General features: G+C 42.7%; 1 protein-coding gene across 3 annotated transcripts in view; it reads right to left on the bottom strand.

The window, feature by feature from the left end:
• The window catches only part of CREB3L1 (cAMP responsive element binding protein 3 like 1), a 114,498-nt gene that overhangs the window by 26,033 nt on the left and 74,084 nt on the right, over positions 1-14,381 (bottom strand). Inside the window, exons 6-10 of one of the 3 annotated variants that reach the window (XM_085884232.1) lie at positions 9,713-9,910; positions 8,552-8,610; positions 6,846-6,914; positions 4,424-4,523; positions 1,426-1,564 (exon numbers count right to left, since the gene is read on the bottom strand). In XM_085884232.1, coding sequence (XP_085740358.1) covers positions 1,426-1,564; positions 4,424-4,523; positions 6,846-6,914; positions 8,552-8,610; positions 9,713-9,910 — 565 coding nt within the window. The remainder of the gene's footprint in view (positions 1-1,425; positions 1,565-4,423; positions 4,524-6,845; positions 6,915-8,551; positions 8,611-9,712; positions 9,911-14,381) is intronic. The other 2 variants (XM_085884233.1, XM_085884234.1) reach the window with 2 other exon arrangements.

The raw sequence follows: 14,381 nt of genomic DNA, 5'->3' as shown, positions 1-14,381 counted from the left end.
GACAGCGAGACAGACAGACACACAGACAGCGAGACAGACAGACACACAGACAGCGAGACAGACAGACACACAGACAGCGAGACAGACAGACACACAGACAGCGAGACAGACAGACACACAGACAGCGAGACAGACAGACACACAGACAGCGAGACAGACAGACACAGACAGCGAGACAGACAGCGAGACAGACACACAGACAGCGAGACAGACAGCGAGACAGACACACAGACAGCGAGACAGACACACAGACAGCAAGACAGACACACAGACAGCGAGACAGACAGAGAGACAGAGAGAGACAGACAGAGAGACAGACAGACAGACAGAGACAGACAGCGAGACAGCGAGACAGAGAGACAGACAGCGAGACAGCGAGACAGACAGAGAGACAGCGAGACAGACAGAGAGACAGCGAGACAGACACACAGACAGCGAGACAGACAAACAGACAGCGAGACAGCGACAGAGGTGTGGCAGGAGAGTGCTGCATTATATTTCGAGGGGGGAGTGAGGAGGGGACATACAGAGAGTGGGGGGTGGGGGGGGAGAGGGGAAAAAAGGGATAGATGAGGGGTGGAGGTGAGGTTAGCAAAGAGAGCGATATGTTATGCTTCATGACCGAACACAAATAAAAAAAAAAATCTCACGTCAGAACAGACAGAAGAGAGAGAGAGTCAGAACTGTCAGAACAGCTGTACACACGACGACACAACAGAGTTTGTAAAGTAATCTGCTGGCACATCTGAATTTTTTTTTGGATATTCCAGTTCAAGGAAAATTGTGGGAATGTTAACCAAAAGCATGGACTGAAAACATGGATGTCCCATTCACGTATGACCTAATGATCCCATCGAGCGTGAACATCGAAAACAAAGTGTTGCGACCAGATATCATACTTGGATACAAAAAAAAGAGAGAAGAAGGTATTGCAAAGCGAGGTGTTAATACCAGTTATTTTCGACGAAACGATGCAGAAATCAAGGAAATGACAAAATACCAAGAATACCAAGAATACCAAAATGCCAATGTTTGTCTCTGGAGATTGCATGGCTGTGTGCTTCATTTTACACACCTGTCAGCAATGGGTGTGGCCTAAATAGCCAAATCTATGAATTCTTATTCAAAAAGGGGTGTCCGCATACTAAGAACCGAGACATGTCCCCTAATCCTTGTATAGAATACAAACGGATCTCTCCTTTCGTCAACAACCCACACACATTTAGTCAGTTATATTTAACGACATACAGCATCCTACAAAGTGGTCAATATTGTTGATCATTACTTACCAATTGCCCAAGCCATCGTGTAAACAAATTCAAGGCCGAGCTGCATATTCTCAAACTATCAGAATAATCGGTTTGTAACAGTTTTTCCTCCATAATTTGCAAAAAAAAGAAAGGCTCTAACAGGTACACAACTTACTCCTGGGTACTGTGTACGCATCCCGGGCTGAAAGTGCCACTGGCTGCCCGGTCTGTGCCACCACAGCCCTCGAACTGAGAGTTCCAAGGCCATAGGGAACAAGAGTCCCAAAACAGAGTGCGAAGCACAGCATCACTGCCTAGGAAAGAAAATAAAGGAATGAGGGGAAAAGAGGGGGGGGAGGGGAGGGAAGATGAGTGAGAGGGTAAAACATTGGCAACCGCAGCACCATTTATTCCTGTAGTGTGGGAAGACTGTTATTTAACCATCAATCATCAAATATTGTGATTAGATATGTGCAAACGAGCTAGAGTGTGACATTGTGTGCTAAAAAGTGTACAAAACAATAGAAAAGTTAAGAAAAAGTAGCCTTCCCTCCAACCCCATAAACACTTTCAGGGGGTTTTTTTTGTTTTGGAAAAGACCTCAAAAGAGTCCTCCAAAAAAATAAAAAAATAAAACGTTTTTCAACACTGTCTCGTATGGGGGGTAAGCATGAAGATGGTACAAATGCCCTTATTCATAACTGTCTCTGCCAATTTTCATTGTATTGCTCAACTGACCCGGAGCAGTAGATGCCTGCAGACATTGTTACCTCGGCTCTCTCACCCTGGGTGTTTGTTGTCCCATCCGATTCAAGACTGCTGCCCATTGCCACCTTGTGGTTTTTCCCGTACCCACTTCAGAACCTCTCTGCACTTACTGAACCCTAAGCTCTTTCCCTCCCAACCACTTCTCTTCAGATACTGTACTGCAGTGCATTTGTGAGTTGTTGTCTGCCTGTTCCAGTCCCTTCTATCGGTTTGATAACCTGTCGCCCTTTGTAACGTAACTCTTCATCTGAAAGCATTTTTTTATTCTGGTGCAAAACAGGACATCAAATCGCATTTCTACCAATTTTCAAACACATCATCAGCACGTGCTGCTCTAACCGGCACTACACTGTAAAGTATAGACTAATACCTGCTCACCTTCAAAAAAATTTTCTCATTGACAAAAGGAAAAAGGAATAATTAATTTCTTGGTAATTTCTATTAAGGCTGCAGTGCTGTGCATTTGTGAATTCACAATTTGGTGTGCAATGTGACGTGCTTTGCGCAGCCAATAGTAGAAAATTAGTTCAGTCTACATTATGTTTCTTCAAATAATAATAATAATAATAATAATAATAATAATAATAATAACTTCAAACGCACCATTGAAGGTGGCAAATTTAGATAAGAAATCACGAGAGTTGAAGTCGGAACATAATAAATACAGAACAAGATATTGAGTTTTAAACTGGGCCGAAGCTCCATCATTTGAGGCCATCGATGCATTGCGTGAATGCAAAAATTGCATCATCTTCGATCTACAACCCTCGAAGCATGATGATTTCCCCTCGTCCCCATTCTTTGCCCAACTCCCAGACCTTCCCCGATTCTCCAAATAAATATTTGCACCGACTCCCTCGAGGAGGAGTTCGAGAAAGAGGCAATGACAAGGAGAAAACCGAGAGTGTACCTTCGTCAAGTCAAGTGGCCTCTGATTGGAGTTTTGCCTGCAGATGACGAAACAGTTCAACAAATTTGGGAATTTGTTTTTTGCAATTTCAGCATGGAGTAAATGCCTGTTTTTGATTTCACAATAATGCAATGGCAACCAATAACGATCCACCAGTATTTTCTGGTTTTTTTTTTTGTTGTTGTTGTTTTACCAGTGTTCGTCGTCGTTTGAATTTGCGACGTGGCTGCAGGTTAGCATCAGTTCTTGTATGGGAATGGCAGTGTCACTGTTGCAGTTCCCCCTGTAGGTTATAGCAGGAATTTGGATGTTGGGTGAGGTGCTGGGGATAGCTCGCCCACTCTTTGCGAAGAACGCCGTGGGATCTTTAACATTTACCAACTAATGCAAGCAGACAGGGCACCCAATTCAACGTCCATTTAAAGGACGGCACACACATGGATGAATCAGCCTGCTTGCGATTGTGTTTGTGACACGGTTCAGCGAGGACAAGAGGAGTATCTCGCAGATAGATAAGCAAGGACAATGGCAGTAAGATACTACTGAATTAATAAAATCATGCTCTATTACTGAAAGGAGCAGCGTCCGTCCGTGTCTTCATCACACTTTATTCTAATCAAAAGGGTTCCAGCTGTCGTAGAATAATGAAAATGATACCGTTGGAAAGACAACACTGGATTCAGTTGGAACAAAAATTCGTATCCGTTTAATCCCATAAAAATGCCTGTTTTAAAAGCCCATCTTTCCAGGTTGGGAGAAGAAGCAGGACCCCGGGTGATTGTGGCGATTCCAACGGTACGACAGCAGGAACCCTTTATTAAGATAAAGTTTGACAGACATAGAAGGAGCACACAAAATTATATACGGCATAATAATAACAACCATTTTTGAGACAATAAAAATATATAATAGCACGCGGAAGAAGCACACAAACAACCACAGCCAGGATGACAGCAGCAGCAACAACAACAACAACAACAACAACAACAACCACAACTCCGTGTTTATAAAAGATCCTTTTTTTGTGCGCTTCTCTTAATTTTACATCCTCACCGAGACACACAGATAGATACACAACATGCTGTGTTTTAATTAAACCCGTGAAGTGAAGCGACGGTTCGGCACGGCTCGTGTACAGTGTATCTGCTAAGTCGATGGAAAAATCAATAATTGTCATTCAAGCAACAGGGGCCTGGTTGGGTTCCTTATCTAACAGTGAAATGTGTTTGAAGTCATCAATATATTATGCACGCATGAGGGTGTTCGGGGAGTGGGTGTTCAACGGGTTTTTGCCTTGGTGCAGGTGTGGACCACAATCGATTGAAAATTCACATCGCTTTATTTGCTCAATTGTAAAATAACACGAGAATTGGTTTACTTCCGACATTACCCATTTGCTTTCCCCCAATTTTTAACAGATAAAAAGATAAAATAACACAAACAAGCAAGGAAGCACGACTGTAACTTGTCCACCACCAAGGTCTGCAATCCTTACCAGCAGGCAGGTGCTCGTCTGCGTTGCCACCGCCTTGCATGGAACAGGGATCTTGGATGCCACCATGGCTTGTAACCGCTGAAGCTGCTGTATCAGGGATCTACATGCATGTACCAGAACGTTTTATTAAATTAAATCTATCTATATATATATATATATTTAGGTGAACAAAGAAAATGCATCCAACATCATCAGTAAACCATTCTCCTTGCAAACTACAAGTGACAAATTCCAACAACCGATGATGATGATGATCAAACGCAACACACATTCTCTTACAATGTTTTATGTTTACCTTATCATGGGAAGGATGTTAAACTGTATGTTCCATCTGCTAGCACGAGTTGGTTGATTATAAAGATCCCACGGTGTCCTTGACGAGAAGCCTCGTATTGGCTTAACAGTTAAAGTGACAGGCTTAAGATTTAGGGTCCTGAGTTTAAGCCCACTTCATGCCATTAAAATAATAACACCAGGTAGGTTGACTCAGCCCGTCATCATCCGAGATCAGCAAAATGAGGACCAGCTCACTGGGAATAACGAGCCGTTTGAGTGTCCTGTGTCGGAGTGGAGACCCGTCCAGGATTGTTCCCCCTAGCCAAGGAAAACGACGTCAATGGTGCTACGTGTCTGTCGATGTGAAAGGAGTGGTTCATCCACTACTTCTTCTTCTGTCCTATTCTGCAAAGTGTAGACAAATTATCCCCAGCACCCTGGCTAAATTCCAAATTCCTGTCATCTTCAGTCGAATGTCAGGCCTGGCCAGCCAGCTGATGAAAGATATCCACCAAAATGTTCCCCGACCAACCACAAAAGGTGGGGATAATTCTGGATGTTGAAGTAGCATGTAGATATTACAACAAAGCAATGTTGGTGTACCATATTCCAGTAGGGTATGTCATAAAGCACATCTGCCTCCACCAAGCTGTCTAGCTTGGGTTTGAATCCTGACCCAGCTCCAAACTGTCATCCCGGTGCTCCGCGGGCAGGAAGATGCATCAATCTGTGTGCTGTCCCTCAGATGGATGTTGAACTGGGTGTCCCATCTCCCAGCATCAGTTTGTGGATGTTAAGGAACCCATAATGTCCTTCGTGAAGAGTAGGCGAGCTGTCACCAGCACCCTGGCCAAATTCCCAATTGCTGCCATGACTACCATTGGGAAGGCAACGGCAAACCACCACCACCAAGTATAACCTGTGCTGTGAGGCTGCTTTGGCAGCGCTAAGTCTGCCTTCAGACAGAGTACCAGACTTAGATTACATATTATTAAGGGTGGTTATGTGCTTGCAAAATAATAATTGGTTCACGAGTCAGTAAGTGACCACTATATTCGTTATGTGTGTCTGTCTGTCTGTCTGTCTGTCTGTCCCGAGTATAGCTCCGTGGGTTTTGATCCGATCCTGATAAAATTTGGGTGGGAGGTTTATATCATGATCTAGTTGTGTTTTCCAGAGATTGGGCGCAGTGCGCCCATTATAGGTGGAGCCACGCCCAAAAAACGTGTTTTTAGGGGGTAGCCAGTTTCAAGTTACATCTTCTCCGAGGGGGTTTGTCGGATCTGGCAGGGGTTTCGGTATTTGGTTACCCCAATGGCACCTGCATAGCCCCACGGAGCTCGATTTTTCATTTTCGTCCCAAGGTAAAGGTCACAAGGTCACGAACTTAGAAAATGTCAAAAAAAAAATCAATAAATTGGGCATCGAGCTCCTAGGGTTTTCAACTGTTTCAAATGAAAGTTGGTACGCAAGTAGTGCTCTTCGAGTACTACAACTTTCATCATTTACGTTTTTCCCCGATTCCCGCCAGTTTGCCCGTGGCGTCCCCTTGAAGGTCAAAAAATAAAAAAGGCGAACCATGTACATTGCTCGTGAACCATCGCCGTCTCCAGATTTGTTTCTAATTAGAAACACTTTCTGGTTGGCTTTTGTATGTACCTTAATGTGTAAAAATTATATGTCCAGAGAAAAGTATGGCAGAGAGATGTGTGTCAAAAAAAAACAACCCAAAAACTAAAATTGAGTAGAGTAGATGGAGACAGGGGAGTAGGGTGTGTGGTTGTGAATTTTGGGGGAAAAAAGGAGGGGGGAGGGGAGGGGGTTGAAAATTTAATTTTGACATCGAGTATGCATAGAAAGCTACTCCAGTATAGATAGTCGGTGCAGGTTTGCAATCATTAGCTTACAATACACCCATTGTGTCATAATAAGATGGGTGAACAAAACTTTGCACCACTGATGGAAATACGTTTTTCAATGCTCAACATTCTGTACCACTTGCATAACTTTAAACAAATGAGTAATTTATTCCATGCAAAACAAAAACAGAGGAATAAATGCACCCGTATTTCTTTTTGTATCATTATTATTATTATTATTATTATTATTATTATTATTATTATTATTATATTTTTAAATGTTTCACCTGTTTGAAGATTCTAGTGTGTCCACCTTTTTCTTGAGATCAACGTTTTCTGATGCACAGTTATCGACTCTGGAAAAGAAATCCCACTTTCCCATCAGCTGATATCAAGGTGATTTCAATACACATTTTTAGAAACAAAAAGCACTTTAAACAATTCAAACTTCACCGATAATGCAATTCAGTTTCACGATCAAACCCATGCTTACAACCAGGCTGTTCAAGTTACACAGCCAAGTAGTTTGTTGATATTTGAGCCCCTAAGAACCATACCGGGCCATCCCACCTTTTTTTGTGAAATTGAGTTATGAACCTCTTCAGGTGCACAAAACTGATACCTTTCTGGGCCAGAATGGGCCAACCCATCAGAATATATTATGACAAGGATATAAGCAAAAAAAACCTCTCTGGCTCTGTAAATATGCATCTGATTTGCCAGAGTCTGAATGGGCCATCCCACATTTTCCCCATGATTCCATGTAAACATGGTGGCCAGACATCTGACAGATGCTGAGTATTTTATCCTAAGGTATTTTTTATTGTCATTAGCTCATTGTGACACAGGAGACTGAGAACTTTGGGTCCCTTTTTCTCAAAAGTACACCAAGATGGGATGGCCTGGTATGGTTCTTTGGGGCTCATTTAACAACAACACGAAATTACATGTCACAAAAATTAATTTAGAGCTTGCATTGCAGTGAAATTTAGAGCTTGCATTGTCAACAATCCTCTGGAAGAAATCCTTTTTTTCAACCTCCTGGGTTACACAATCTGCCATGATCTTTCCTGGGAAAGCCACATTTCCAAGCTGGCCTCCGAAGCCAGTCACCGACTGGGCATCCTCCATCATGCAACGTCCTTCTTTGGCACACCTGAACTCCTTACCACATGCAAAGCTTTCGTCCGCAGCCTGATGGAGTACTGCTCTCCCCTCTGGGCTGGTGCTCCTGCCTCTCACCTTTCTCGGCTTCACGCTGTGGAAACCAAGGCATTTAGGATCATTGGCATCTCTCGCGGTGAGGCTGAGTCTTTGGGCTTCTCACTCACCCCAGGCAGGTCGGTAGTCTTTCTGTCTTCTACAGTCTCCTCTCCGATCTCACCACCCCCCCCCGCTCTGTCTGCAATCTGTCTCCCCCCATATATTTCCGCAGGGTACTCAAGGTCTACCAGCAACCCCCTTTTGCTATAACTACAAAATCATGAACCACTGCTCAGCTTCATTCTTTCATTCCTCTTTTTTCCTGCCTTTGGAATAAACTCCCTCACTCTCTTCAATCCCATTCTTCCCTCCAGGTTTTCAAAACAGCAGTTCATAGCAGTTCACCTCTTATCTTCCCCCATCCAAAACCACGATCTTTTGTACCCCCATTAATCCACCCCAAACCTACCTCCTTCAAATTTCCTGCTTTCCTTCCTGAAAGTCCCTGTCATGTAAGGTCCTGAAAGTCCCTGTAGTGTCCATCTTGTGTTCTACGCCCCATCCCTCTCCCTTCCACAGATCTCCTAATGTCTCTGTTCCCCACTGTTTTGTCATTCCCTCTCCCACCCCTCTTGTCTCATGCCCCCCTTGCTCTGTGTTGTGTGTTAGCTCTCATACGAGCCTCAACAAGGTATACAAAAAATTTTTTTTATAAAAAAAGTTTGACTCCAGACATATTGACCGTTTTCAATAAACTACACATTTGAAAGAAGGGTACAAACTGTTATACTTTTTCTCTAGTCCATCAACGTATTCTTTCTTTTTTCTTCGGCTCTCTTGTGCAGATATCTGAAACATAGGAAAGGATGAAACACAGAATCAAGCAAATGATTAGTACAACGGACCTCAGTCCTGCCAACGAGCCTCAAACAAAAAGAGGGAAGTTATTTAAAAATCGTACACATGCGCACAAGCAAAAATACATCATATACTTGGCGTGTTGAAAATTAATGCCTCCTATTCTTTTTCTCCAAAACAGGTGAATATATTCAAATGAAACAAAGTGCAGTCCACACAATAGTTCTTCCCACCACTGGGTGAAAAATTTCATGATTCAGAAACTAGACGTCGAAGTGCTGCGTTAGTCAAAAATGGCAGACGGCAGCACAACATCGTCAGCGCCGTGAAGCATGAAGCCCGACAGATGAGAGTTGGGATGACCGATTGGAGATGGCAGGAGATGAGAGTCGGGTGCACGATTATGATCATGAAAGCAAGATGCGTTCAATGGAGTACAACTTCAAAGGATCACCAGCGCAGACTTGGTTCTGTCAGATTTTCATTGCTTCCACAAACTTAACCTTGTTGGAGAACATCTTTCATGCGACGATGATGCCAAAGCTGCTGACTGTGAAACGCTGGCTATGTTGATAGGATGTACAGTTCTATCATGACAGCATCACAAAAGCAGTTGAACGTTGGTAGAAATGTGTGGACCGCAGTGGTGATTATGTTGAGAAATAAATAAGCACCATCGCAGAATAAAGATTGATGTTAGTTTCAGTCTTTGTTTCATTTGAATATGCTAACCTGTTTTGGAGAAAAAGGAGGCATTACTTTTCGACACACCATCGTATGAGATTAAGTATTTTTTATTGGAAATTCAAATAAAATAATAAAATAAAAACCAATCGCAGCTGAATCAGCAGAAAATAAAAATATATATTAGTATTAAAAAAAATATTAAAATCTTGCCACGTAATCATCTAAATTTTAACGCAAACGTACATAAATCGCCAAATTGGAGGAGGTGCGGGTCACAAGTTCTTGCTGAAGTTAAAAACAGAAAGCTAACATCTCAGCAGATAGATATAAATAAAAACAGAGACAATGCAAACAAAAGAAGAAAAAAAATTTGAGTCTCAGCAAGTCTTTTGGTGAAGATTCTGACCTTGTTCTTGATTTTCCTCCGGACCTTTTTCAGTGCTTTTTCTTCAGCCTTCGTGAGGGGCAGCTTGTTGGGAACAGGATAGCCCTCAGTGATGAGGGTCCTCTTCTCCTCCTCGGTCAGCATCAGAGGGCCCGAGGAGCCCTGTAGTTTCTGCTGCCAATATGGACATTGGACAGAATGTGAGCAAAGTGTGTCCAACTGAGATACAGGCATAAGGACAAGGACAGGAATGATCCTTGAGAATACCATTCAATCGTGAACAGCCTAACAAGTGTAAGAAACAATCGTGATCGTCATGGAGCCGACCGGTTTCTATATTTGATGGCTTGTGCTAAATCGGTCAGAAGATTTTACCAAAAATTTCAACTAATAGTGGTCAACCTTTGTTTGACAGATAAACTCCATATTATCTGCATCGCAGAAGGTTGGTTCCATGACATCAAGGTCATATTTTTATGAATCGGTTCAGTATGTGTACGTTCTGTGGCCGTCAGGAAGAGGGGGGGGGGGTGAGATTAAAAAAAATAATAATAAATAAAGGAAATTCTTGAACTTATTTTGTAAATCCCAAATTTTGGTTTATTTAACGCTTGCTTCATATGCTAGTTAATCGTTTCTGAAGCCAAAAACCTCAGAAGGCATTTGATAGATTGAGTTACAGAAGGCAAGACAAAAACAAAGGCGACCCGTCTGCTTGCTCATAGCTCCAGCAGAGAGCTATCCTGCCATCTTGTCGCTATTTCGTGCATACACTGTAAATATGGTGGTGATTTTAGGACATAATGTTGATCCTTAAGAATAATCCAAGAATATGTCACTGTTTATGCCTGGTGTTGGCTTAATGGTTAGGGTGGTGGGCTTAGGATCCGAGTATCCTGAGTTCAAATCCCACTCGGCTGTTGAATTAATACCAGGTGGGGTTGACTCTGCCTGTCATCCTTCCGAGGTCGGCAAAAATGAGTGCCAGCATGCTGGTATCCTGTGTCGGAGTGGCGACCCGTCCAGGATTGTGCCCAACAGCCAAGGAGACTGCTTCGGCAGCACCAACGCTCTGCACAGAGTATGGTCCCAGTGGATGGTGGATGGATGTCACTGTTTACTCAGGAAAATATTTATTCAACCAAAGTACTTCACCCAAATTCATTCTCATTCTCTCTCTCTCTCTCTCTCTCTCTCTCTCTCTCTCTCTCTCTCTCTCTCTCTCTCTCTCTCTCTCTCTCTCTCTCTCTCTCTCTCTCTCTCTCTCTCTCTCTCTCTCTCTCTCTCTCTCTCTCTCTCTCTCTCTCTCTCTCTCTCTCTCTCTCTCTCTCTCTCTCTCTCTCTCTCTCTCTCTCTCTCTCTCTCTCTCTCTCTCTCTCTCTCTCTCTCTCTCTCTCTCTCTCTCTCTCTCTCTCTCTCTCTCTCTCTCTCTCTCTCTCTCTCTCTCTCTCTCTCTCTCTCTCTCTCTCTCTCTCTCTCTCTCTCTCTCTCTCTCTCTCTCTCTCTCTCTCTCTCTCTCTCTCTCTCTCTCTCTCTCTCTCTCTCTCTCTCTCTCTCTCTCTCTCTCTCTCTCTCTCTCTCTCTCTCTCTCTCTCTCTCTCTCTCTCTCACGTCTGTCTCTCTGTCTCTCTGTCTCTCTGTCTCTCTGTCTCTCTGTCTCTCTGTCTCTCTCTCTCTCTCTCTCTCTCTCTCTCTCTCTCTCTCTCTCTCTCTCTCTCTCTCTCTCTCTCTCTCTCTCTCTCTCTTACCAAAAAGCTTTCATGTCCAAACAATTTCAGGTGAAACAACAGGTCTTAACCTCCTGTGATTCCGACTAACACGGTTCCAGGACTTCATCATCATTTTTATTGTTGCGATAACAGCAGCATTTTAATTACTAAGACTTCAGAATTAACTGGAAGGGCACTCGGTCGAGCGCGTACCTCCGCCACATAATGCCTGATCCACGAGAACATATCGGGCCCAATACATTTTTGAAATATCATGCTGTACAGTACTTTATTGTTTTCAGCACTACATCTCAATGGTGAAGAATCGCTGTAAAATTAAATAATTATCTTATCCAGATTCTGATTTGGATCTTCACCAAAATCGAATCAATTTGGCCTTGCCAAACACACACAACGTGTCCACCAAGTTTCATCAGAATCTGTCCGCAACTTTTTGAGATATCGTGCTATATATTAGTTTAGCCTTATCTCTCAATGTTGCAGAATCACTTTAAAAATTGTCGTCGTCTGATCCTGATCCTGATCCGGATCTTCATCAAAATCTATTCGTTCGTCCTCGTCACACACCCAACCTGTCCACAAAATTTCATCCGGATCCGTCCACAACTTCTTGAGATATCCTGCACACAAACAAACAGACAGAAAGGGTGAAAACATAACCTCCTTCACCCTCGGTAGTGGAGGTAAAAAAACACCACAATTGCGGTGGTGGAGGTAACAAAGCTCTTTATTTTGCAAAATGTATTTGTAATCTTTTAAAATGTGTTTATTGTTATGTTGTGATATCGTTTTGTCTTGATATCCAAATCATTTCTCATTGTTAAGTCGTTATTCCTTTCACCATAATAAATTTCTCAACCACGACCATGCGGTAAAATTGAAGAGTCGTTGAAATAGGAGACTCATGATAGATCTCCGTGTTGTTTTATGTTGTACAGAACCTTTTTTTTATGCCTCCCCCACATTAATCATCAGGGACGTGGATGTTGACTGTGAGCACAGTTGCTCTTTGACCCACACTTTGCAAGGTAGTGTTGATTAAACAACAGCTGGTTTTTAACCTTGTAATGTGTTTTCTGATAAACAAGACAGCATTTTCGAATGTGAAGCTGTAGCTGTTTACGCAGATGTTGTGAGAATTAGATGTGTGTTCATGCGTGCTGTTAGAGTTGAGCAAAATGACAGCGACTAACTTTCACATCTTCTATTCATAATTCAGCTTTTAAATATTGGTTTCTAAACGATGGTGTTATCACTACCTCCGCCACCGAAGGTGAAGGGCGTTACGTTTTCACCCCTTTCTATTGGGTCGCCGAAATAGGTGACCCTTATTGTCAGTAATTCTGTCTGTTTGGATGTTTGTTCGTTTGTCATCAGCATAATTAGTAGTAAACGTGGGCGGATTTTGACCAAACTCGGGTGGTAGGTACATCTTATGACCTCGTGCTTTGGAAATTGTGACGGTTGCTAGGGACGCTTTGGTTCCCTGGTAACAACCGAAAAACCTTCAAAAATCGGTACCGTTCACGCGAAATCAATTCCGAAAGCCATTATCCCACGTAGGGTAATGAAATTTGGCACGAATGATCTACAGGTGATGCTCTATCAAATATATTCCGGTTTTTGTGATATATGGAATACTTTGCCCGCAGCGCCCCCTACAATTAGGGTATGCGCGAAAATTGAAGGCCCCCGAGCGACCGGGTGAGTGCATCGATACGAATGAAACTTTGCAGGTTCATGGTACTCAATGAGTTCTACAACTTTGCCTCAGGACATATTGGCCGATTTCACTTAGGTCAGGGGTAAAAGGTCAATTAGTGCAAAAATCGATAATATGTGAGAGCTGGAGGTACCTTCGTGCCAAATGCTACTCCTCCTAGGGTTATGGTCGGATGGTCATGAAAATTCACACTAATCGTCTGGAATATATTGTGCACAAATAATCGAGCCGGATTTTCGATTTAGATCTTTGTTCACCCACAGCACCCCCTCGAACTTTGGGGATTTCCGATTTCAAACCGCATTTTTGGTTATCAGGAGATGGAACTGGATGAGATTTGATATGCATAATGTTAAGGTGATTCCCTCTCCGCTATATGACATCCATTTTGCTCTATATCTTATAGTTTCCATGCTCGGCGACCCATCACCGCCTACTGCTTTGTCTGTTTGTTTGTCTGTTTGTGTGTGGGATATCTCAAGAAGTTATGGATGGAACCGGATGAAATTTTGTGTACAGGTTCATTGTGTGTCAAGGACGAACTGATTTTGATGTATATCAGGATCCGGATTCGGCTACTAGAATTTTTAAAGTGATTCTTCACCATTGAGAAATTGGGCCAAAAAACGATACACAGCATGATATTCCCAAAAAATGTATTGGGCTTGATATGTTCTCATGAATCAAGCATTGCGTGGCGGAGGTATGCGCTCTACCGAGCGCCCTTCTAGTCTATATGTTTTTTTTTTCACAAGTGGCCATCTCCATCTGGAAATGAAGGCCATCAATGTTTTTTTTAATTGTTACACAAAGAATAGAGATTGGTGCTGTCTACAACCATTGTTCATGATGCTTCTTCAAAAAGAAGTCTCACTGTGCAATTTTGTTGTCTGTTTTGAAGCCGATGCTTATTACCTCCACCACCGAAGGTGAAGGAGGTTATGTTTTCATCCCTCTCTGAATGTTTGCCTTTGTACAGGATATCTCACAACGTTTTGGACGGATTCGGATGAAATTTTGTGGACAGTTTTGGTGTGCGACACGGACAAACGGATTAGATTTTGGTGAAGCTCCGGACCCGGATATGACGAGTTGAATTTTTTTCAGTGATTCTTAATCATTGAGAGAGAGGGCCAAAAACAATATATAGCACGATATCTCAAAAAGTTGTGGAAGGATCTGGAAGAAACTTGGTGGACAGGTTTGGTGTGTGAGAAGGAATAATCGATTTTATTTT

This window comes from Eptatretus burgeri, chromosome 6 (genome assembly GCF_056783735.1).
Source record: "Eptatretus burgeri isolate ZD-2024b chromosome 6, Ebu_testis_v1, whole genome shotgun sequence".
NCBI lineage: Eukaryota > Metazoa > Chordata > Myxini > Myxiniformes > Myxinidae > Eptatretus > Eptatretus burgeri.
The sequence above is the reverse complement of the archived record's forward strand: the minus strand, read 5'-3'. Positions and strand labels throughout refer to the sequence as shown.